Source organism: Juglans regia, chromosome 7 (assembly GCF_001411555.2).
Source record: "Juglans regia cultivar Chandler chromosome 7, Walnut 2.0, whole genome shotgun sequence".
NCBI lineage: Eukaryota > Viridiplantae > Streptophyta > Magnoliopsida > Fagales > Juglandaceae > Juglans > Juglans regia.
Genome location: NC_049907.1, coordinates 28,627,584 through 28,652,776, shown reverse-complemented (window position 1 = coordinate 28,652,776; position 25,193 = coordinate 28,627,584). Strand labels below are relative to the sequence as shown.

The following is a 25,193-nucleotide window of genomic DNA, read 5'->3' as shown; positions in this document are numbered from 1 at the left end:
GGGTTTTTTTTTTTAATTATTGTTTTATGTACACGTACGGGCACAACACAACGTACAGATATTGCTTTGGATCTAATCCGGCGCTGTCCACGTTTGGTTCTTGCTCCGGACAACTATAGCTTCAGCCCTTTATACGCATTGGCTTCTGCGAAGTACGCATTCCCAAGTGGACATCGTCTCGTGTTTTGGAAACGATGGATCTCCTCTTGTGAGTATACGCCCACTCTTCTTTCTGTTACTCTGTATTATAATGATGGATCATGAATTTAAGTTCTATTCTTACAAGGATTACATGCAACGCGGAATATATATCACGTTATTTCGAGTACTAAAGTTCCCTTAAAATTCTGAAATCCTGCTTCTTCTATTTCTGTTACTTTTTTAATTAAATGCTGCAAGATGTATATATATATATATATACACGTGCCTGACGTAGTTCGCTTAAGCATTTGATAATTATTAATTTTGCGATTCATTGACATTTATATGATCTGAAAGGTATACACATTCAATTGGCAAATGGTACGACTACCAATGAAGTTCATTTGATAATTCAAAAAGATGTGGGATGCCAAAGCGATGCAGTAAAAACTAACAGATTATCATCAGGTACGTACGTACGTAGTTAAGCTAGGTTTTCACTTGCAATAAGGATCATATTTTGCACGTACAGATTCATTTCTCTGATCTTGTGGTGTTAACTAGCATAGCTTAAATACTCATGCATTGTCGAACGGACCTAAAATTACTCATTTCACCCTCACCCAGCTAATTCCACTCCTCTGAGTTGCACTTCATTTTCGCATTTTGACGTTGCAAGGCTTTTATGGCTTGGGCAATCGGCATTAATCTTTGCTCCGTATTAGCCAATCGTCGTTCTCTTGAATCTTTCAGTATTAGTCCGTTGGGGCCGACCTCTTGGGCAACCTATTCTGTAGTTGGACCTTCGGCTCCATGGGCCCCCACGGCCCATTTGCCCAATAGTTAATAATCGAGGTGACAGGGCCTAGTAGGAAGGATGAACATGCCCATGATGCTTGATAATACCGTAAGAGTAATGCTATATACAGTCGTGAAGTGCGCAAGTGTCGTATAGTCATTTTAAAAAAGAGTGGGCTCCACTATTAAAAGTTTATTATTATTTTATTTGGATCATGTATTTATTTATTTTTTTCAAAATGATTATACGACACTTATATACTCTTGATTGTAACTATCATTTCTCGTACTATAAATGCAACCAAGATTCTCATTACAAAAAATGGCCCGTTTGTTGTTGGTGACGTTTGAAATTCACGCATGCTCCTTAAGTAAATAAGGAGTGAAATTTGGGGCTAACTATATGGTAAATGGGTCGTTGTGCCCATGGAGCCCAATTTCCAATTACCCAAAAAGCAGCCCAAGAAGTCAATTTGGCCCACGTGAAGGTTGAGATAGTTAGGCAAGCTGGCAATTAAGGCGAGGTGCTACGTCCCTACTAGGAACGACATGGTCGAGAAGTGTGGCAATAAAGATTGGGACAATGTGACTTGTTGAAGAGATTGATTTGAAGAGGAAGCATGAAGTATGGCCGACATGATCCATTTCATTAATTGGACTTGAAAACTATATGAAAAAATAGTATCAGCAATTGTCATTTCTTAAGAATACCAAATTTGGAACACAACGATGAACTTAATTATAAGTTTCTCTCAATATACCATGGAAGCAAATAAACTTACTTACAAAATAAGGTTTCAAAAATCCATTTTTTTTTATTTAAGAAATCATCAAATTCATTAGAGATAACAATTACAGACAATTATCAAGCCAAAGGGCTCGAGAAATGAAGTCTGGAATATAATCCCACCACATTTGAATACTCTCAACACACCAAGCATAACGAACAAGCTTATGAGCTGTCATATTCCCTCCCTATACACATGATTAAAGATACAAGAGTGAAAACACTCCTTCAGTTTGTAAACTTCAGAGCACCTAAAAGAGAGTCCATCATACTATTTTGTTGAAGAGATCGTATCAATAGCAAGCAATCACTTTCAACAATAATATTAGAGATACCCATTGTAGAACACAGTTGTAGACTCCGTAGGACTGCTAGGAGCACAATCACTTCAAGATGTTCTACTTCAAATTCAACTTTACTAGCTGCCATCAATACCTGTCCATAGTCATCTCGCAAACTAACTCCAATTCCAGCTTTTTGAAAATCCATGAACATCGCACCATCAGTATTAAGCTTCAGACTTGCCTTTGGTGGTGGTTTCCAACTATAGTGAGCTCGAAGCTGCATCTGATCCTTAACTTTCATTGCTTTATAACTGTGCATAAGACCCATAGCATGACTAATCACATGCCTAGGGCTAACTCTAACCTGCTCAAACTCCCATTTATTTCTCCTATACCAGAAACCCCATGCAAGACAAGAATAACTCTAAACTGTCCTTCTCCCCTCCTATCAATTTTAGTACTATATCAAACACTTTATACCCAGTATAAATAAAAATAGAAGGCAAGAGCTCTTGCCAATACGCTTTAATATGTGAGCAACTAAGTAAAGCATGATGCAAATCTTCTTGAGAATTAGAACATAAACAACATTCCCCATTGTCAATTACTTGTTTCCGAACCAGATTAGTCTTAGTTGGAAGACCCTCTCTACAAACATGCCAGGCAAACACTCGAATCTTGTTAGGAACCCGCATGTTCCACACCCTTGGTTGTCTACTCATGTCTGATGATTATGCATAGAAAACCCTTTGCTGAGAACAAATATGCCGCTTCTAACAGAAAACTGATCATTCCTCTCATACTTCCAAGTCCATTTGTTTGCTATGCTGCCAAGAGAGATAACCACTTTAAGCATTTCATATACAACTCTTGGATTGAAGAGAGTTCTAATTTTTTCTATGTTCCACTACCCTGTTGACTTATCAATAATAGAAGCCACTAACTCCTCGCTATTCTGAACAACTAAAGCATCTTCCTGAACCAAAGAACTATATCCAGACAACCATTGTTCAATCCATAAATGTGCTGATTTACCATCCCTAATATGCCATCTATAGCCTTCCAATAACCACTTTTTAGCCTCCCAAATGCTCCTCCTTGTATAAGATGGGCAAAATCCCAAATTAGCATCCAAAAAACTAGATTTAGAGAAATATCTAGCCTTTAACAATTTATGAATCAAGAAATTCTCATCCTGTAATAACCTCCAACCCGGCTTTGCAAGAAGAGCAAGATTAAAATTCCTTAAATCCTTGAAGCCCATTCCCCCTCTCACCTTGCTGTAACATATACTTCTCCAACTAACCCAATGAATCCTTCTTTCATCTGCTTTTTGACCCCACTAGAATTTTGCTATTAAACTCTCTAACTCAGAGCAAAAGTTAGAGGGTAATAGGAAACAATTCATTGAAAAAGATGGAATAGACAATGCTACAGCTTTCAATAACACTTCCTTACCACTCTGAGACAATAAGATTTCCTTCCAAGTCTAAAGTTTTTGCCAGACTTTTTGCTTAATACCCTGAAAAGCTGTGGTTTTAGATCTTCCTACAATTGGAGGCAAGCCAAGATACTTTTCATATTGTTGTATCTCACCATTACCCCACACCAATTTAATCTCCACTTGCAACTCCCTAGGGACATTGGTGCTAAAAACCATAGCTGTTTTTCCCTATTTATCGGCTACCCAGAAACCCCCTCATAAGCTTCTAAAACAACCTGAACCCTCCTATTTTCAGCTACCTAGGCCTTGCAAAAAATGAAATTGTCATCTGCAAATAACAGGTGGTTAATATTAGGGGTCCCATACATATTTTAACACCAGAGATCTCCTTTCGTGCCCCTACTTCTTGTAACAAAACTGTAAGCCCTTCAGTATCAGCACTGAATATAAATTGATTTCACACAAAACATAATGATTTCTATAAAAGATTGCTAAAATCTCAATACAGTCATCACAGTACTAATAAACTTCCATTCAACCCTATTGTATGCTTTATTCATATCCAACTTTGTAGACATAAACCCTTGTTTCCCCTTCTTCTTATGTTTTAAAAAATGTATCAACTCATATGCAATAAGAAGATTATCTATTATTTGATGGCCCAGGACAAAAGCACTTTAAGTATCTCCAATAATATAAGGCAACACAGATTTTAATCTATTAGCAACAACCTTTGCTATCAATTTATAGACCACATTACAAAGACTAATGGGTCTATAATCAGAAACAACAGCAGGGTTACTCTTTTTAGGAATAAGGGAAATGTACATATGATTTAGAGAAGCTGGGGACTCACCACTATTCAAGGCTATCAACACTGCTTTAGTCACTGAATCTCCAATAACAGCCCAATATTTCTGATAGAAATTTGCTGACATGCCATCAGGACCAGGATCTTTTGAAGGGTGCATCTGAGATAAGGCACAAGATACTTATGCTTCAGTATAACACTGTGAAAGTGACTCATTCATAGAACTAGTGACTCTACTAGAAAGAGAATCCAAAAAATCAGTTGAAACTCTCGGATCTGAAGTAGAATACAAGTCTTCAAAGTAGCTTAAGATGGTACTATCTCGCTGCTCACCATATTGCCAATTCCCAAGCGAGTCCTAAATCTTCAATAACTGATTTTTCTTCCTTCTCTGTGAAGCCTTCATATGAAAATACTTAAGAGTATTTATCACCTTCCTTTAACCACAAAGCTTTAGACCGTTGCCTCCACATCAATTCATCCCTTTCCAACCACTTATGCACTTCCTCTCTAGCCTCTTTATGATCAGCACTGCACTCCCCTACTGGATCAATCTCATTCAGACTTTCCAACTTTTGTCTAGCCACAGATAATTGCTTTTGAACATTACCAAAAGAATTCCTATTCCAATTATTCAAGTGATCACCACACTGCTGAATAAGACCCAAAACATTTAGCATGGAATCATCATCCACACCCCTCCTCCAAATAGTTTTGATAATATCATCACAAGCCTTCTCCCCCACCCACATATCCTCAAATCTAAACAATTTTTTAGGGCAACCAGAACCTACACATTCATCTGTTTGAATCCAAATTAGAACATGGTTTGAGTAGGAAACTAGACCATGAATAATAGTTGCAGTAGGAAACAAACCCCACCATTGAATATTCGCAAGAACCCTATCAAGTCTCTCACTAATGCAATAAGAACCCTCCCTATGGTTACACTTAGTGAATTTGTTCCCTTGAAACCCCAAATCCCGTAGAGAACACACATCAACACACTCCCTAAAAGCAAAAATTTGACCCTCATGTCTAGGCATACCCCCACATTTCTCATGGTGGTGTAAAAGTTCATTGAAATTGCCCAGAACCATCCATGCCTCCCTTTGGCGATAACATAAAGATCTCAATAAAGCCCAAGTTCTATATCGAGTACTAGCCTTTGAAGACCCATAGATCCCCGTTAAAAACCAAGAAGCTCGCCCCACTTCATTCATAACAGCATGAATATGAAAGACAGAATAATTAAGAATGCTAAGGGGAACATCCCTTCCCCACAATAAAGCCAAGCCGCCCTTCCTACCACAACAATCCACAACTAAACAATTAGCAAAACCCAACTTAAACTTGATTACCTCAAATTCACATGCTTTCAACCTTGTTTCCTTAAGAAATAGCACGTCGGGAACTTCCCTCTTCACTAAATCGCAGAGGGTATGAATGCCTTGTGGGTTCCCAAGCCCACGGACATTCCAAGATATGATTTTCATTATTGTCGGTAGTGCTGATCAACAGCCACCACCGATATATCTTTGGCACTCTCATCCACAACAACTGGTACTACATGTATAGAGCCACCACGCTTCTTAACCTTTGCTCTAGCAACCTCATCTCGTTTAGGAACCTTTCTCTTTCAGGAAATTGAAGGCCGTTGGTAGCTTCCAGAAGAAGAATCACTATCATTGCAAAGAAACAAAAGCCTCCTCACTTTACGACTAGTCAGCCCATCAGGTCTTGGGCTTACCTCACAGCTCATTGCCACTTTAACACCCTTTCGGTTAGGCCCATCACCAAATGGAGTGCTTAACCTTTCAGTCAATGAAACACCAGACGACAGCGTTTTGCATCCCTCCCCTCCTTCTATTCCCACCCTTTTAACATCTTCAACAGTTTTCATTCAGTAATCTCCTAATAACTGATTTCCCCTTGACAATCGAGGCCGTAAATTGCTCCCCAACCGCCATCACGGCCAATGCCTCTGTCTCTTCAATCAAACTACCCTTCCCCTTTGAAGTCGCCGTAAAAGGCAGGACAGTTTTATCCAAACCCTTAGAGGTAGTTTCATGCACCACACCTCCATTACCTGCCCTAACCGCCACCGCAGTCATAGTAACTTCCATCGGGGAAGACAATGAAACTCCCCTATTTTTCTCCGGACGGTCCCAATGATGACCATCCCGAAATTGATCACCATAAGAAGTTGCCCGTAACCAAGAACCATACGAGATAACCACTTCGATTGACTCTTCCTTTTCCTCTTCCCACACTCCTTATCTCCATGCCCCAAACAGCCACATCGATAACAGAAATTTGGCAAACGTTCATAAGAGAATCTAACCCAGTAAGAATCACCATCACCCAGTGAAAGTTTTGACCCTCGCTGTAGCGGCTTAGTTACATCAAGTATAACTCATGCGCACATAAACTCTCCCCAGGCCACCTCTCCCTGATCCAAATCAATCTCCTCAACTATCCCAATTTTTTCTCCAACCAAACCACCAACATAGTCATTCCTTGCACATAACGGGAGATCATGAATTCGCATCCAAAAGGAAGCTTCAGTGATCTTAATATGATGAAACTACATTCTGCCATCAACTTCCTTTAGCAACACCAACTGCTTGTCAAAAGACCAAGGCCCCTCTCTAACAACACACTCCTTATCCCAACGGTCATCAAATTCAGCAAGAAAAAGAGGACTTAAATCACAAAATTTTACAGGTTTAACAGACCTCCAGGCCCTCCGTATAGTCATCTTAAAAGCTTCCCTATTAAAATGTTTGTTTGTCAAAAGAGTAACCAACAGGCCTTTACCTCCACAAAGAGAGACTTCTTCCAACCTACTCAAGTCTAACACCACTTCTTCTTCTTCCTTTTTCGTCAGCGATAAGCACTAATACATGCCATTCAGATCATTTTCATCCATTGCAGCAACGTCCTCTCCAAAAGATACCCGCAGTAACCTGAAAAATATGAAACCAAACAAAATTGCACTAGGCAGAAAATCGCCACCATTGAGACCTACGCTCAAGAGGAAAAGATGAGATGTTTGTTACCTACGTTGCATGATGGGAATATGAGCAAATTTCATTGTGTTGTAAAATAATATATTCGAACAATCTTCTAATGTTTGTACATGATTAAATTTCGTTTCTACTTTGTAGTTCGAGCCCTGTTGCGCCGACCATTTTCAAAACTCATTAAACTTTTGGGTACGTATGTAAAATTCATTTGCCAAATTTATCTCATTTCTTTAACCTTTTTATCCCTTCTTCTATGTATTAATGTTTCTTTTTATTAAATTGTCAATTGTGATCATTTGTTGACAAAGATATCGAGCATTTATATGAAATGAAGTTGGTCCATGAGCAATCCCGTCAACTTCTACATCAAATGTGCAAAGAAATCTTAATTTCAGATGTGGAAGGAAGGCATAAAGGTTGCGTTTATCAAGCCATTTTCCGTTCAATCAAAGAAGGGGTTTTTGAGTTTGTACACGATGTAGTGAAAGCGAATCCAGATCTTCTATGGAGCAATGATTTCAATTCAAGAAATATATTCTCATATGCTGTCCTATGCCGCCAACCTAAAATCTTTAGTCTTATATATGGACTAGATGTGAAGAACAACTTGGCATATGATAGAGATAACTCTGGCAACAATATATTACATATGGCAGGGATGCCACCAGTTTCCATTATGCTTAATCGCATACCAGGTGCAGCTTTACAAATGCAAAGAGAATTACAATGGTTTAAGGTCATCTTTCTCACTTTCTATATATATTTACCTGATATACTCTTCTTCATTACTGCAAGCCATGGCTATTTTAGCACAACTGACACGAAATCTGGTGAGGAAGACAAATATTATATATATATATATATATATAGGAAAAGAAAACAACCAAACTTTAGGTGTAATAAGGCATCAATTTGTGAAATCAACATTTGTACCTAAAATTTAAACTGATAGGAAGAGGTAGATTTTAATATTTTATATCTTAACACTCCCCCTCATTTGTAAGCTAAACTTTCCCTCAATGAGTAGACTCAACAAGTGAAATATTTAATTAAATGTGGTAAAGTGTAGAGTCAAGGTTCAAACTTAAGACCTCTGTTCTGATACCATGTGAAATCACCACTTATCCTAAAAGTTTAAGCTGATGAAAGAGGTAGATTTTATTATTTTATATCTTAACACAATTCAACCGAATGAGCAATCTCGTTGAAATTCCTAGTTGGGTGAGTCCACGATTAGTCTTTGTGATGGAAATTTGTATAAATCTAGGAGTTCCATCATCCATAAATACACTCAATATTTTTGGTTAGTAGGATTAGGTGTTTCTTTTGTTTGGTGTTTTCATTTTCTCGGGTATTGCAATGGGTTTGATCAGTTTGGGTTATGGTTCTAGCTTTCAGTTTTGTTGTGGAAAGTTAAAAGTACCAATCAATGATTAAAAACAAGAATGGAGTGAAGTTCAGGTCCTATATATTCAATTAGAGTAATATATTCATATAACTATTTTATAATCTATTTTAAATTAAGCCATATGATAGTGTGATTTAATTAAAAAATAAAAACTAATTATTTTAATATCAGATTTTTCATAGCTTTCTTCAATTTTGAAAAAGAGTTATAAAAAAAACTTCCAGGGATATAATTTCCTTTATTTTTTCCTATTTCATTCACATACATGAATATATCCTTCACTCTATGTTTAATAGAAAGTCATGATTTTATTTGAATTTAGTCAATAAAGGTTTGGTAATGAAGCTATTAAAGTTGATATGTACGTTTCCTTTATTAATTACATGATGAAGTCCTTGGTTCTTGTCATTGATTTATATGTACTTCAATAAATATTTTGGTAAACTATCATTAATTTGTGTTAAATATGTAGGAGGTCGAGAGTATTGTCCATCCAAAGGTCAAGGACGCTGGAAATAATGATGATATGACTTCACGAGAGTTGTTTACAAAAAACCACAAGGACTTAATGAAAGAGGGTGAGATATGGATGAAGGATACAGCAACTTCTTGCACAGTGGTAGCAGCTTTGATTCTTACTATCATGTTTGCTGCAGCCTTTACCGTTCCAGGGGGCAACAATGACACAGGCTTGCCAATATTCTTGAATACAAAATTGTTTAGGCTCTCTATAATATCTGATTCTCTATCACTATTTTCCTCTGCATCTTCTGTATTGATGTTCTTGGGAATCCTCACATCACGTTATGCAGAAGAAGACTTCTTTAAATCCTTGCCCAAAAAGATGATAATAGGCCTTTCCACTCCTTTCTTCTCCATTGCAACCATGATGATAGCCTTTTCTGCAGGTCTTTTACTTACATTACATGAAGAATCATGGATGGTTATTCCTGTCATATCTTTGGCTAGTATTCCTGTCACCATGTTTGTATTGATGCAATTCCCCCTTCTTGTAGACATGTATATTTCAACTTATGGACCCGGCATCTTTGATAGGAAAATGGAACAGTGGTTGTAACTTATTCAATACAACCTATAGACGTTCAATTAGCGATTGAGAAAGCTGCCAACTTTTATATAGTTTCTTTTATATATCCAGCACAAAGAGATTAATAATAAATTAATTTTGAAATGGATTGTGTTGAGTTTGGCTTGATTTCCTACTGAAAATGACATTTATTTAGGCTTGGCATGACTGTTGCTTGACCTTAGCTCGACTATGGCTCGACCCTGGCTCAAGCAACCTTAGCTAGACACTTCCCTCGATAGTCTACTAGTGAATCTTCATCTAGACAGTTCACTCGACACCCGCTCGGCACTTCGCTCAAGCTGTATGGCAACCAAAGAGTTTGCTCGATACGCGCTCGACACTCCGCTCGAGCGGGATGGCAACACTAACGTTCGCTCGATCTCTGCTTGACACTTCGCTCGAGCGAATGTTCGTAAATCAGTGCCCACACCGCTATAATTTAAAAATGAATGTTTCAACATTCATTTGAGACTCTTTTATACCTTTTGAGGCTGCCAAAACTTGTATTGGGAGAGAGAGATCCTCTTTTTGATATTCCCAAGTGTGTTTTGACACTTTGGAACAGGATTTTGTAATTAATACTTTGTACTCTATCTTTTGTTGATAGTGAAATCATTGAAACCGACCCTAGTAGACGTAGGCTCATATTGAGCCGAACCACTTAAAACTTGGTGGTCTTTGTGTTCTAGTTGCTTATTTTGTTTGCTTCTGCTATTATTTACTTCAACTTAGCCTTTGTTACATTTGGCCTATTCCCAACAAACTGGTATCAAAGCGCCAGGCTCTGTGCAGAGTCTTGAGGAATGGCTATTGTAACTAGGGCTGTGCAAAAAAGCCGTCAAACCGCACCGTCCGTACCTATCGACCCGACCCGACCCAATAAAAGCGGGTTGAACAAACTTGAGGGTCAAACCCGCTAACTGTCGGTTTTGATCTAACTAAAATTCCCCAAATCTCAAATCGTCTGCCATCCCTCCCCAAATCTCAAACCCTACTGCCATCCCTCCCCAAATCTCAAACCCTAGCTGCCATCCCCCCAATTTCTCTCTGTCATCACCGTCATTGTCGTCAACTCCGTTCGTCATCATTGTTGACTCCGTTTGTCTTCCCCGTCGACTCCAACAAGCAACAAGCATAAGCTCAAACTGAGAAAATAAGGAAAATAGAGGAGTACCTCGTCCACCAATCAACCAGAAATTCATCACAAGCAATCAGAAATTCCCTTCACTTCACTTCCCCACGGCCCAATAATGTAGCCCTGTCCACCATGCAACCAGAAATTTATCAACAAAGCTCACCATAAAACATTTTGGTAGCCCGAAGATAAACATCACGAGACCCAACTCATCCTCATCGAGGAGAATGTAGTCGATACGAAAATGGAAAGAGTGGAAGAACTGATCGGCAGCGAGTTTGGAAGGGGAGGAGGCGAAGCGATTCTGGAGAATGAAGAGGAAGATGCGAGCGAAGCCATAAATTCACTCCACCATTCTTGTTGGGCTGTAAACTGGCAGATGGGTTTTTGCAGTGCAGAAGAAAAATTTTCTTCTTTCTCGTGTCTGTAATCTTCAAGAAATGGAGGATGAGCAGGGATGGACAGTTTCGGCTTTTAAGTTGTAAACTGGCAGATGGGTTGACCTGACTAAATTCGGGTCAGTTTTTTTCTTGTTAGGTTGAACACGGGTCGGGTCAAGTCGGGTCCAAATCCTGTGCTGGTTGAACGGTGTGCAGCCCTAATTGTAACACCCGGACCCAGAAATTGTATGGTTGGACTAAGGATATTTTTTTTTATTCATTTATTTGAGCTTGATATTTAGGTTATTTTTTTTGGTTTTTATGTTATGGATCGAGTAGTGATTTTTATTTTGTGCTTTTGGCTGTTTGTTTAAACCTTAGATAAAACCTATTAGTTTATGAGCAGTTCCTCACACGCACGACTCTAGGACTCCCATGCACTTACGCTTCTCTTCTCCTCAACTTTAGGGTTTTGTATTTTTTTTTTTTTGTGTTTCCAATCACCCACGTATTCACACGTTAACTTCAATTCACGCACATCTCCATTCTATATTCATGGCAACCGTCCCTATATATAGATAGAACTCATACGTGGAAGATGTAAGTGATCTCTATCCTAGACTAGAAGCCGCCTCCCCATACAGAATCGACTCAACCAGTGCATGCACTACATCTCCACGGATCGCAGCTCCACCTCGCCGTGCGCCACCTTCACTTGACCATCATTGGAGCTCCAGCTTCTCCACCGTACACCACTACACCACCATCAAAGTGTCGAGAACAACCACCTGCATAGTGAACCAAAACTCCCCTGTTTTGGGTCCGAAAAACAGAGCAATTGGTTGCTCCTCCAAGCATGGCATTTTCACACTACCAACCCTTTCGGACGTCTCCTCCACGGTGCAAAGGGAACCCATAGTCTAGCATCTCAGCCACACCTAGCCGTGCCACCGTCGATAGTCACCCAGGCCGTCGCCGCACGTAATTCTCTCAGTAAGGAGCTCTCCGTCTCTTGCTCGGTGCTCTCATATCTCTCTCTCTCTCACTCGTCACTTTTTTCTCTCAGTACGATGCCGCCAGGACAACCTCCTTCTCTGCCATAGGGACCACCTCCTGGTAAGCTCACAGAGTGCAATGGCCTCCTCGCCGTTCTCTCTCTCTCTCTCTGTGTCTCTCTCTCTTTTTCTACGTGAGGTTTTTTTTATCTCTCTCACTCATCTCTCTCTCTCAGTGCCCCACCATCGTGATCTGCCACTGCCCCCAGCCGTGCCGTCGTAGACTTCCACCCAAGCCGCTGCTGCACATAGTTTTCGGTATGCATGGCCCATGTCGCGTAATTTTAGATCCTTGGTTATTTTCTCAAAGAGCCATGCAGGTTATGATTTTTCTTTCCCAAAATGCCCTTGATTGAGTATGTACCAATCATGTTTTTATCATCTGCTATGCGTGGGCTTTAATTTGCTGTATAAGAATTTATATTTACAGATAGAATTTAAATTACTAAATATATGAGTTTTAAAATATGATTAAGTTAATTTTACCAAAATGAATCTAAGTTGTAGTTGTTTAATTTTTTAAAATATTTTGGTATAAGTATAATAGCTAGTATTAAATCTTATAATTTGATTTCATTAGTAAATAAGTTAGATTTTGTGTTTTAGTCGGACTAATTATTTGGGCATTGATGAATTTAGAAAATGTGACGTTATTTTAGGATTATGTGAAGTTAGGTTTTTGAATAAATAAAATAAGTCATTTTAGCATCTCAAGCTTAAAAATTGAAATACGTATTCGATTGGAAAGTTATGAAAATTGCGTTATTATGTTATAGGTGGCGATTAATTTTATTCAACATTTTTTAGGAAAATTCTAAAAAGCTAAGAAATCCAGGTAAGCTGGGTTCCTATAGTAGACTTTGCATAAAATAAAAATAAACCGAGGTTGATTTATGAAAATGTGCATTATGTGTTTTGAAAAGAAATGTGAAAATAACATCAATTATTTGTCGTCATTACTCATTGAACTTTGATGAAAGAGAAAGCATTTTTGTCATAATTGGTGTAAACATGAGCTTATTTTTGGCATTCTACTTATGATCTATGCAAAAAGAGCGAATATGAAAATTTGTGCATGATTATGTAAATATGGTGTAGATCCGTTATGATTTTGAAGATGATATAATTTTGTTTAGTACTCTGTTTGGATAATACGTGATTTCTAAAAGCCTTTGTCATGACTCTCTGATTTTTGAATTTGATTATGTTTCCGCTCTATTCAATTACGGCACTGCCACAGGTGATAATAGTGGCATACGGCCTAACCACGGATTACAAAAGTGGATACGGCCCAACTACGGATTATAATAGTGGATACAGTCCAACCACGGGTTATAATAGTGGATACGGCCCAACCACTGGTAATAATAGTAGATACGACCCAACCACGAGTTATAATAGTGGATACGGCACTACCACGGGTTATAGCAGTGGTCTCTGTTTTGAGTGCACACCTTGGTGACAATGTATGTTCTGCTTGGCTATCTGCAGATGCACAACCCTACCACGGGGGTTATACATGACCTCTATTCTGATATGATGTTCTGATGATGATCATCATCATTTATGCTATGCCAAAGGATATTTTTGAATGCAATTATTTTTGAATTTTCGCTCTGATATTTTGATAACATATTTTGCTTCCGCACTCTGAAAATGAAAATGTTTTGTTTTGCATTCTGATCTCTGTAAATGCTTATGTTTACACACTAGTATATGTTCTCTGCTTGCAGAGTTGTTGATAACTTACCCATTATCTCCAAACATTTTTCAGATAATTTTGATAGTTCTGCTGGAGAGCAAGAGTAGGCGGTGATATTTGTAGAGGAATAAGTGCCCGAGGGTACAAGCATTTATTTGAGAGTCTTAGTTAGAAAATTGGTTATTTTCAGTTATTTTGATTTGATGAGTTAAGGATATTTTCGAGTCTTTTGGAGAGTTTCAATTTATTTTATTGAGAATTTCTTTAAAGGAACATAGATATTTGGTTTGAGTAAATGAATATTTTTTGGAGTTTTTGGACTTTTTTTATACTTGTGATTTTTGAGTTGATATTGAATAATAAGAGCTAACTCTCCGAACTCCTATGGGATCGGGGCGTTACAGGTATGACAAAGTTTGAAATGGAGAAATTCGGTGGTCAAACCAGTTTTAGCTTATGGCACATCAAGATGAAGGCTTTGTTGCGACAACAAAGCTTGTCAAAAGTATTGGAAGGGAAGGTATCCGATGATTCTCCTGCACCGGCAATAGAAGATGAAGAGAAGGCACATAGTGCCATTTTGTTATCATTATATGATGGAGTTTTGAGGGAGGTTGCCGATGAGGAGACCGCAGGTGGTCTTTGGTCTAAGCGTGAGAGTTTGTATATGAAGAAATATCTCACCAATTGTTTGTATCTGAAGCAACGGTTAGACACACTCAAAATGAAGGAAGATACTCTTATGTCTGAACACTTAGATGAATTTAATAATATTATCATGGATTTGTGGAATATTGATATTACGCTTGAGGAAGAGGATCAAGCCCTAATTGTTTTTTGTTCTTTGCCTATGTCGTTTGATAATTTCGTGAATTCAATGTTGTATGGTAGAGATACTATTTCCTTAGCATATGTGAAATCTGCTTTGAACTCTAAGGAATTGAGAACTAAATTGAATTTGTAGGAGATAGATAATGAAGCCAGTGTTTTGTTTGTTAAGAATTCCTCTAGCAGGGGTAGATCAAATGAGAGAAGTTCAGAGAAGAACAGGGATAAATCCAGGGGTAGCTCATGGTCAAAATTTAACAAGAAAAATGTTAAATGCCATCGCTATCATAAATTTGGTCATTACAAAAATGAGTGTCCTAAATGGAGAAACAAAGAGGAAGGCACTAGTTCCACAAATGTTGTTAGCATTGCTGATGAAAAGTCTAACGGCGTAGATATTGTCCTTGCAATTAACGGCTCAAATAGTCATTATGGTGACATGGGAGTCATGGATCTGCTTGTACCTTTCATATGTCTCTCAAGAGGGACTGGTTTACTACATATGAGTCAGTCAATCGTGACTCCGTTTTGATGGGAAATGATATGGCTTGTAAAATTGCTAGGATTGGTTCAGTTAGGATTAAGATTTTGATGGGATTATTAGGACATTATCTAATGTCCGATGCATCCCAAATTTGAAGAAAAATCTTATTTCCTTGTGCACTCTTGATTTTTTAAGTTTCCGGTACACCAGTGAAAGTGGTGTTATTAGAGTCAGTAAGGGCTCCATGATTGTATTGAGAGGAGGTAGGACATATGATCTTTATTTCCTTCTGGGCAGTACAATGATAGGTGCAGTTGTAGTGTCTATCTCAAATAATCCAAACTCAGACATTAACCATTTATGGCACATGCGTTTGGGTCACATGAGTGAAAATGGGATGTCTATTCTGAGTAAGCAGGGTTTGTTGTGTGACCAGAAGATAGGGAAACTTGAATTCTATGAACATTGTTTGTTTGGAAAATAGTGCAGGGTCCAGTTTACTATAGGGGTTCACAGAACTAAAAGTACTGTGGACTATATTCATTTTGATTTTTGGGGTCCATCTTCAGTTCTATCGAAAGGTAGAGCCTATTATTTGCTTACTTTTATTGATGATTACTCATGGAAAATTTTGGTTTATTTTCTGAAATAGAAGAGCAATGTATTTCCTAACTTTAAACAATGGAAGGTCTTGATTGAAATTAGAAAGATAGAAAGGTTAAGCGACTCTGAACCGACAGTAGTATGGAATCTTGCAGAGGTGATTTTGATGAATTCTGCAAAGATGAGGGCATAGTGAGGCACCACAAAGTGAGACATTCTCCACGACAAAATGGGGTAGCTGAACGGATGAATAGGACTCTCTTGGAGAGAGCCCGTAGTATGCTTTCAAATGTCGGCTTGTCTAAAGATTTATGGGCTGAAGCAGTCAACATAGCTTGCTATTTGGTTAACCACTCTCCAGCCACATCTATTAGTTTAAAAACTCCAAATAAGGTATGGTCTGGTACTCCCTCTGATTATTCAAATTTAAAAATTTTTTGTGGTCCAACATATTTCCATGTTAATGATGACAAACTTGAGCCACGGGCATAGAAAGACATTTGATTGAATACGCGAGTGGAGTGAAAGTATTCAACTTATGGTGTACCAATCCCAAATCACCTAAGTTTGTAATTAGTAGGGATGTAGTATTTGATGAACAATCCATGCTTAATCCAAGAAAGGAGTTTATTGTGTCTACAGGTAAAGAGCAGAGTAATGGCAAGAAGGTGGAGTTACAGGTTGAGCCTTCACAAGGGGTGCTAGGCGACACCCAAGATCATGTTATTACTAATGAGCATGATCTTGACCTTGATGATATGCACAGGGTGACCAAGACTACTGACTCACTAAAAAATGAGCAGCACAAAAGCTATCCCAAGTGCAGGAGAGTGTCACGTAATAATTAGGAATAAATTTCTAGATCGTCCATCTCCTTAGGAAAAGTGCTTAAAAATCAAATTCGTGTAAAATGGTGAAAATATTTACAATGAGAAAATAAAAATAAAAGTGATGATATATACAATGAACGGAAGAGTGCAACGAAAATAAAAATTTACTAGTTGTGAACTAGATTTATGTTTGTTGGATTGGAGTGCAACGATGAAAAGTAAGAAATTAAAATGCAATACAGTAAATTAAAATTGTTGGAATCAATAAACTGAAATTTAAAGGAGCAAGAAAAATAAATGACATGAATTTAAATTGTAGGAATTAAAGGTGCAGGAAAAATAAATGACATTAATTTAAATTGCAATAATTAAAAGTGCAAGAAAAATAAATGATAGTAATTTAAATGCTGGAATTAAAAGTGCGAAAAAAATAAATGAGAATAATTTAAATGAGCTGGAATTAAAATGAATACTTAAGGATTGCAATAATTTATCATAACTTTAAATTGAAATAAAATAAAAATAAAAATAAAACTGAAAATGGAGGTTACAGCTGAAGGAGGAAAGTTCGGCAACAACAGTTGGTCCATTAGGCTCTCAACTCCGTTACCGCGCTCCCTCTCTTTGCCTGAGCTTTATTCAAAATAAAGGCAAGCTCCACTACTCTACTCCTACTCTACTCTTACTCCACTCCTAATTTCTAACCTAATCTAACAATTTGCTTCGTCCGTTTACAAGCCTTTATATAGGCTTGAAAAACCACATGTGAACAACATGTCTTGTCCGTGAGTTCGTTATCTTTCTTTTTTTATTTCCTTTCGGCATCCCATGTCCGTGAGTTGGCTGAAGTTCTACCTGTGTTGTGTCCGTCCAAAATGAAAGGGTCCCGCATGATGAAAAGAACGAACCCAGCTAAAAGAATGTCTTCGTGTCCCGTCCTTTGCTCCCCGCATGCAAAAATTTCGGCGTGAGTTTTCATTTCTCTCTCTCCTTTTGTCCGCGTGCGTGCATCTTTCTCTGTTTCGGTTTACCCAGTGTGTGTAATGCCCCGTCCCCGAAGGTCCGGAGAGTTAATTCATATAACCTAATAATCAACTCTAACAAGGCTAGAGTACTTCCAAATTCAAGATTATATATTTTCCAAACTTCAAATCAAACGTAAATACTTCAATTAAACAAACCATATAAACTTATTTATCCAATTTTCAATCCAACAACCCAAATAAAATCAACTCTTCTTCATGTCTCAAATAACAAACTAGAAATAATGTAACAATAACATAAGTCTCCATAAACCGTCTAAATCCACTAAAGCAAACTTAAGAAAAAAATAAATAACTTCCAACATCAACACTAATACCACGAGATACCCAACAACCATTCACTGCTAATCTTCTCCATAAACTCTAATACTGATCCTCAGCTGAACCATCAATGTCATCTGAAATATTATGAAGATTAACGGGGTAAGTTATCAACAACTCAGCAAGCAGATAGCATATACTAGCATGTAAACATGAGCATTTATAACATTTGATAAGCAGAACAAAACATTTACTTTCAGAATGCAGAAACACAACTTTGTACAAAAACATTAGAGCGAAATTTCCAGAAAAATAAACTTATTCCCAAAAAGAAAATCCGTTGGCATTTCCAAACTGAAACATTATAATTAAATCATCTCTTAGCATCACATCGGGACAATACCATGTTTAACCCCCATGGTAGGGTTATAAACCACCATTATACCCGTGGCTGGGCCATATTCCATTTTCACCCTCGTGGTAGAGTTATAAACCACCATTATACCCGTGGCTGGGTCATATTCCATGTTTCACCCCCGTGGTAGGGTTATAAACCACCATTATACCTGTGGTTGGGCCGTATACCATGTTTCACCCCCGTGGTAGGGTTATAAACCACCACTATACCCGTGGCTGGGCCTTAACAGAAACAGAACAGATTTCATCGGAATCCGATTACAATCATACACAGAATTAGAACTTCATGCCAAGCTTTTCAGATGACTCATCATATCAAAACAAAATACTTAATTGCTTTAGATCGCTTCACATGTACGACTAAACAGAATCAAAATATTTTCATTGACTCATAACAAAACTTTTTGATTTCCATATTCGCTCTTTTGCATAATTCAGAAATAAAGTGCACAAAACTAGTTCATGTCTACACCAGTCATGACCGAAAAACACTTTCTCTTATATTGAATTTATGCATATGCAGAATAAACATTTGAGGTTGTTTTCAGATCATTTCTTTTCAAAAAACAAACACGTTTAGTCCCAAAGTCAACCTCATTTTATTTCTTTTATGCAAAACTAGTATATGAACCCCGCTTACCTGACTTCTTCGTATTATCAACGCCTTGAGTCGGAACTCTAGTAGTAACACCACCTAAGCAAAACATATATCCAACATTTAATAACCAATCTAGTAAGCTACTATTTATTGAGTAATAAATGAAAACAGTCCTTTCACAACTCAATAACTATCATAACAATTAAACCCGAACAACTCTCTTCAAACCATATGCATTTAAAGCCCAAAACAGCCGCCTTTTATTAATGCCGAACCAACCATAATCACTTCCAAAACCATCAACAACAACTCCAATGATTAAAACATAATCCAAATCAAACTTCACCTCCCACCTTCGAATGAAAAACTGCAGTGCAAGCATCAATACTCTAGTCATTCAACAATTCAAAACTTGCATAAAAGTTCAATACAACTAACTCAAAACACCCATCATTTTACACGAAATAGTCTCAAATAATAATCCAAAATAGTCTCACAATTCATCCAAAATCATACTCCTCAACATCCATGATTCCAACACACTCCACCAATCCAACAAATAAAACATCAGCCCAAAAATAAATGTCACAAAATCTTCTACTGAAAATGCTAGTGGTCTGCGCAAAGAGGGATTAATGTCTAAGTGTATGCACGGCCAACCAAAGCAGCATGTGTGTGTGCGAAAATTAACCAACGAATAAGATAAAAGTGAGACTGAAAATGAATGGTGGAAGAAGAGATTTTACCAAGACTAACACTTCTGATGTGCGGCTCGGCAGTGATACCAGAAACCCAAAGACCCACAATCAACTGTGCAGAATAAAACAACCCACAATAGTCACAAGGCAGCGTGAGAGGATAGGGAAACAGAAGGAGAGGGAGGAAGAGATATGGCTCATCGTCATGTGACCCGATCCGCAGCAACCAGCTACTGCAAACACAAGGAGAGAAACAAAGACACTGCTCCCGCAAGACAAAACCAGAGAATGAGTAAGAGGGAGAGAATCAAAGTGAGGATGAATCGATATATGGGTAAGAAATTAGAGATGGCAAATGAAATCTTCTCATTAGGAACCGGAAGAAGAAGAAGAAAACTGCAGAACATGGGGAAGGAAGTTGAAATCAACAAAGGGGAGAGTTCGAGAATAAACAGAGAGGGAATCGTCTGAGCTAGAAGGGGAAAGAAAAACACAAAGGAAAAGAAAACTCACCAAACGACATCGCCTCATCAACGGGTCATCCGGGCTGGGTTTTAACGCGTACTGGGCTTAGAGCCCAAATATTACAGTGTGAGTTGGCTGATGTTCTGCGGTAATGAATGCTAGTGAAGACCATAATCAGGGTAGTGTGTAACAGCCCGCTAGAAATTCATTGGCGGAATTTCTATTGACTTTAGGAATCTCGTGAAAATCCCATAAGTTTTTACGAATCGACCTATTGCATAGGTTTTAGTCTGTCAACATAGTCAGTGTTATCACTCACTATGCTGCTAGAAATATGAGTTTTATTTATTTGAGGTGGTTAGAAGTGTCAGAATGCATTATGGTCTACGCCATTACACTCAGTGGATTATTTAGGATTTTATGGCACAATATCCTATTTTCATAATTCCGGACGAAACGTCTGTTGGAAATTGTGAAATTATTTTTAGGGGCACTTCGAGGTTAAATTTCGGTAAAAGATTTTCACTAAAGGTTAATATGAATATTTAGGAATTTTTAGTACTAAGTTTATGATTCACTTTTTCGAAGTGAATAGTAACCTCGATAAGCACACCAATTGCAGTGTTTCGAAATCACAGTGTGGAATGTCCAAATTGGATTAGAGAAGTTTTATTTGGACACTTGCCAAGATCTTAGCCACACTTAGTGAATAATTTTAGACACTTGGCACCATAAGGAACGTTTGTTGGATTTGAAGGAATCAAGATGTGAGATCATGTTGCTTAAGCAAAACTTTGTTTCATCTGCTCAACCAAATTGTGCCAGATCAAAGAGGTTTTCAATCCTAGTGAAATTCTAAATGGTGGGAATCCAATCGAAAGCCCAAAAGCATGGTTGAAATCGAAACCCTAAACGGTTTCCCCAAAACCCTAAAGTTGGCCTCTAAACATTTTTCTAATCCGATTTCTAGCATTGTGTTTAATCACTTGATTAAATCACTTCCACATGCTATTAATCCTTCAAATTTGTGTTAGAACATCATTATCCAACCTTGTTAACCTTGAAAAATTGATTAGGCCAAGTGATATTGGATTTGGGCTTGATAGCAACCCAAACCCTCTTTAAACCCCAAATTTTAGGCCCATTCGGTTTAGGCACTTTAAGGCCCACGAATTTGGTCACCATAGGATTGCTTCATGGCTAAGTTTTGTACCCCCACTTGGCTGGCCAGATCTGTACAAGAAGAGCCTAGAAGGTTCTTGAAAGACATAGCTAAAGGACCACCTCACTCATTCACTCTTACACTCCACCTTAAGAAAAGATCTTGGTCTGATTTTTTATGAGAAGAAAAGGCCAACACTCAACCATTCCTTCAGTCCTATCACTTTACATAGCTTGTGTAAGAAGCTCTTCAGTCCACTTCCCACGAAAAAGCAACTCTCCTTTACACTTTTCCTTCATAGAACACAAAAGACACTCTCGGACAGTTTTTCGTACCTCTTTTGAATGCCTGTTTCGAAGCTTTTGTAAGTGTTTCCTCGCAACGTTTCCTTCATGAAAGTTGTTTCTTTTGGAGTATAGTTTACGTGGATATCTTATTTGTTCCATTTGGAGGTCATTTGATTGGTAAAAAGTTGTTTAGACCCCAGAAAGGTCATTCTGGGCGATAAACTGGAGAGTGTGTTATATTTTGGAGTTTTTGACCAAGCTAATGAATAGATCTTGGTCCGAAATTTTTATGGATTACTGTTAACATGTGTATATGATTATTGGTTGAGGATTTGTTGCATGATTAAAAGTTTTGGTGAAATATTTTCTTAGGTCTAGAAACTTAGAAACTGGAAGAGGAAAAGCAGTTTCTGTTTTGAGAAAGTTTAAATCTTTTATGGTTTAATCTTATTCCAATGGCTTTGATATTTTTATTGGAAGATCCTAAGCATCTTATATACATGTTAGAATGTTATTTTGAAGATATTTGATGGTAGTTTCGAACATATGAAATTTTATGGAAGGAGATATTCGGTTAGGCCAAAGTGATGATGTTCTTGGCTAAATTTATGTTTTGGTTGATGTTTACCCATGTGATCTTGAGTTTGAAGCTTGGATCTGTTTTAGGACACCTTTTGAACCATGTGATGTTTTGGTTTGAAGATCACTTCTTTATAAGTCATGGATCAAGAGGTTGATCAAAACAAGTTAGAAACAAAATTCTGTTTTGAACTTAGAAGAGAAACCAAAAGTTCAAGTATGGTTTTAGTGATTTTGATGACTTTTGTTCATGATTCAAAACATGTATTATTCTTAGTGATTTTGATGACTTTTGTTCATGATTCAAAACATGATTATTCTTAAGAATATGTTATGAGTGTAGTAGAAGAAAAATTTTGGTTTAATCATGAGTTTTGAGATTTGAAAGAATTACAACAAAAAGCAAAGGAAATAGCCTTTGTAAGTTTCGGCCATATAGAGTTTTGATGGTTGTGTTTAGTTTTAAATTTTTATGAATTGATATTTGAGTTTAGGACAAAATTTACATAAGGTATGTAAATTTTGGTGATTTTTGAAGTTATGATGCAAAATCCTTAAGTTAGGGGTAAAATGGTCATTTTCCCACATGTAGAGGGTAAAATGGTAATTTTACTCTAAGTTGATATTTTTCCATATTCCTAATTGTTAGTGATTAAGTTCTAATTTTTAGAAATCACTACTTTCAGTTTCCCATGATCGCACTTGAGTTTTGTCTCGAAGCGCGAAGATCGAGGTAAGTTAGCTTTTAACTTACTATCAATTTAATGTGTATGTGTGATAAGTAAGGGAACTAAATTGTATGTATGCATGTTATCATATGTGCCATGCCAAGTCATTACATATTTATCTGTTACACAGAATTTATTCTGTCATGAATTATTCATCTGTTACACAAGATATTCTGTCACGTATTGCTATACATGCTATACATTGCAAGTATGTCATGTTAAGTTAAGTATGCCATCTGTTACATGTATTTCTTGTCATGTAATATTCATTGTCACATGTTACGCCACGTTAAGAAATGTTGTCTGTTATATGGTATGCCATGTTACGAAATGTTGCATGTTACATGTATGACATGTTATGAAATGTTCTCTGTTACATTTATGTCTCGAAGTATGTCATGTCTGTCGTCCTACGTTCATGTCACGTTATGTTACGTCAAGATTTCTGTCTTTTATGTCACGTTCATGTTACGTCACGTTACGAAATGTCATGTCTGCCAGTTAAGTCATTCATGTCAATCACGACCCTAAGCGCTAGGATGGGGTAATATCCTAGTGGAACTCCTTTGTTCACGCTGGAGTGTCTAAATAGGTGTGAAATTCCTTGGGTTGACGAAGTACAGTCAACAGGTTGCGAATGGGGCCTAATTAGCTGGTCACCGGAGCGCGCCAGGCACTAACGCCGATGGTGCCACACATTATGTTATGTGTGTCCACAGCAAGTGTGGCACAAACAGATAAGTCATGGGGCCACAACAACTGTGGAGCATGAAGTATGGGGCCACAACAACTGTGGAGCATACACTACGTGAGACACAGCAATTGTGACACGTAGAATACGTGGGGCCACAACAACTGTGGAGTACGTATTAACGCACTCACAGCTGGTATAGAAACCTGTGATGTGATGCGGTAATCGGCAGGGACACACGGCTCAAGGGGACCTGTATAGCACCCACGTTAATGATTAAGTCTATTGAATAAGATTCCAAGTTCAAATCATGTTTCACGTTATGTTATGTTCAAGTTTACGTTCACGCAATCATGGTAATCCCATGAGACAAGAATATGTTCCAAGTTCATGTTATGTTATGTTCATGTTCACGTTATGTTCCAAGTTCACATTTATGTTTTGTCATGCTCAAGTTCAAGTTCAAATTATGCATGTTTACATTCATGCTATGTTTCAAATCCATGTTTACGTTCACGCAATCATGGTAATCCCATAAGACAAGAATATGTTCCAAGTTTATGTTACGTTATGTTCCAAGTTCACATTTATGTTATGTCATGCTTAAGTTCATGTTCAAATTATACATGTTCACGTTCATGTTATGTTTTAAGTCCATGTTATGTTTCAAGTCACGTTCATGCTAAGCTTCAGTTTCAGTTTAAGTTATGCCAGTTATGTTATGTTGTATGTCAAGTTATGCTATGATTACTTACGATTTGATTATGCATTCATGCTTTTACTGCCATGCATGCATCATTAACCTGTGTGGAAATTTTCTGTTAACTTGCTGAAATTTGTAATCAAATCTCACTGTGGTAGTCCCAACTACCATTCCCCCCGAATGGTAGATTTTGTTACAGGATCTGAAGGAGAATCGGGAATCGACCAACTGGAAATGGTCGACTAAGCGACGATGCGATGTAGGTGTTAATACAGTAGTTACCTCAGATTACTACTTGTATTTGTAGAGTTCAATCTCCATCACTCTTTTGATCACAACCATATGGATTAATATTGTGATCTCAGTTGTTTAGTATGTCATTATGTATGAAGTATGTTTTAAGTATTTGGGATATTTCGGTTTGGTGCATAGTATTGCTAAAAAGAAAAATTATCCGCTGCGAATATTGCATAATGCTAGATGCATGTTAGGAATATTGCATCTTATATGTCATGAACGGGGGCAGGTAACCTTGTGTTGCATGTCTCGATGCTTCAAATGTCCGTCCGATCCCAAGCGGAATTTGCGGGCGTCACATAGTGTAGCCATGAGTTCATCACCATTGGAACAAAGTCCAGATACCACAAGCAATGAGAACAATCGCTAAGGAAGCTGGTCAGCGTTAAAACACAATGGTGATGATGGTTGTGCATGGGGTTGATGGCCATGGTGCTGCGCAGAAGGAGCTTCAG

At 37.8% G+C, this 25,193-nt stretch overlaps 1 protein-coding gene across 2 annotated transcripts in view; it reads left to right on the top strand.

Moving 5' to 3' along the window:
- The window catches only part of LOC108990281, a 655,370-nt gene that overhangs the window by 25,389 nt on the left and 604,788 nt on the right, over positions 1 to 25,193 (top strand). Inside the window, exons 5-9 of one of the 2 annotated variants that reach the window (XM_018964201.2) lie at positions 59 to 208; positions 499 to 609; positions 7,436 to 7,483; positions 7,603 to 8,030; positions 9,175 to 9,819. In XM_018964201.2, coding sequence (XP_018819746.1) covers positions 59 to 208; positions 499 to 609; positions 7,436 to 7,483; positions 7,603 to 8,030; positions 9,175 to 9,780 — 1,343 coding nt within the window. In that variant the 3' untranslated portion in view covers positions 9,781 to 9,819. Of the gene's footprint in view, positions 1 to 58; positions 209 to 498; positions 610 to 7,435; positions 7,484 to 7,602; positions 8,031 to 9,174; positions 9,820 to 25,193 lie in introns of those variants that run through there. The other variant, XM_035691899.1, reaches the window with a different exon arrangement.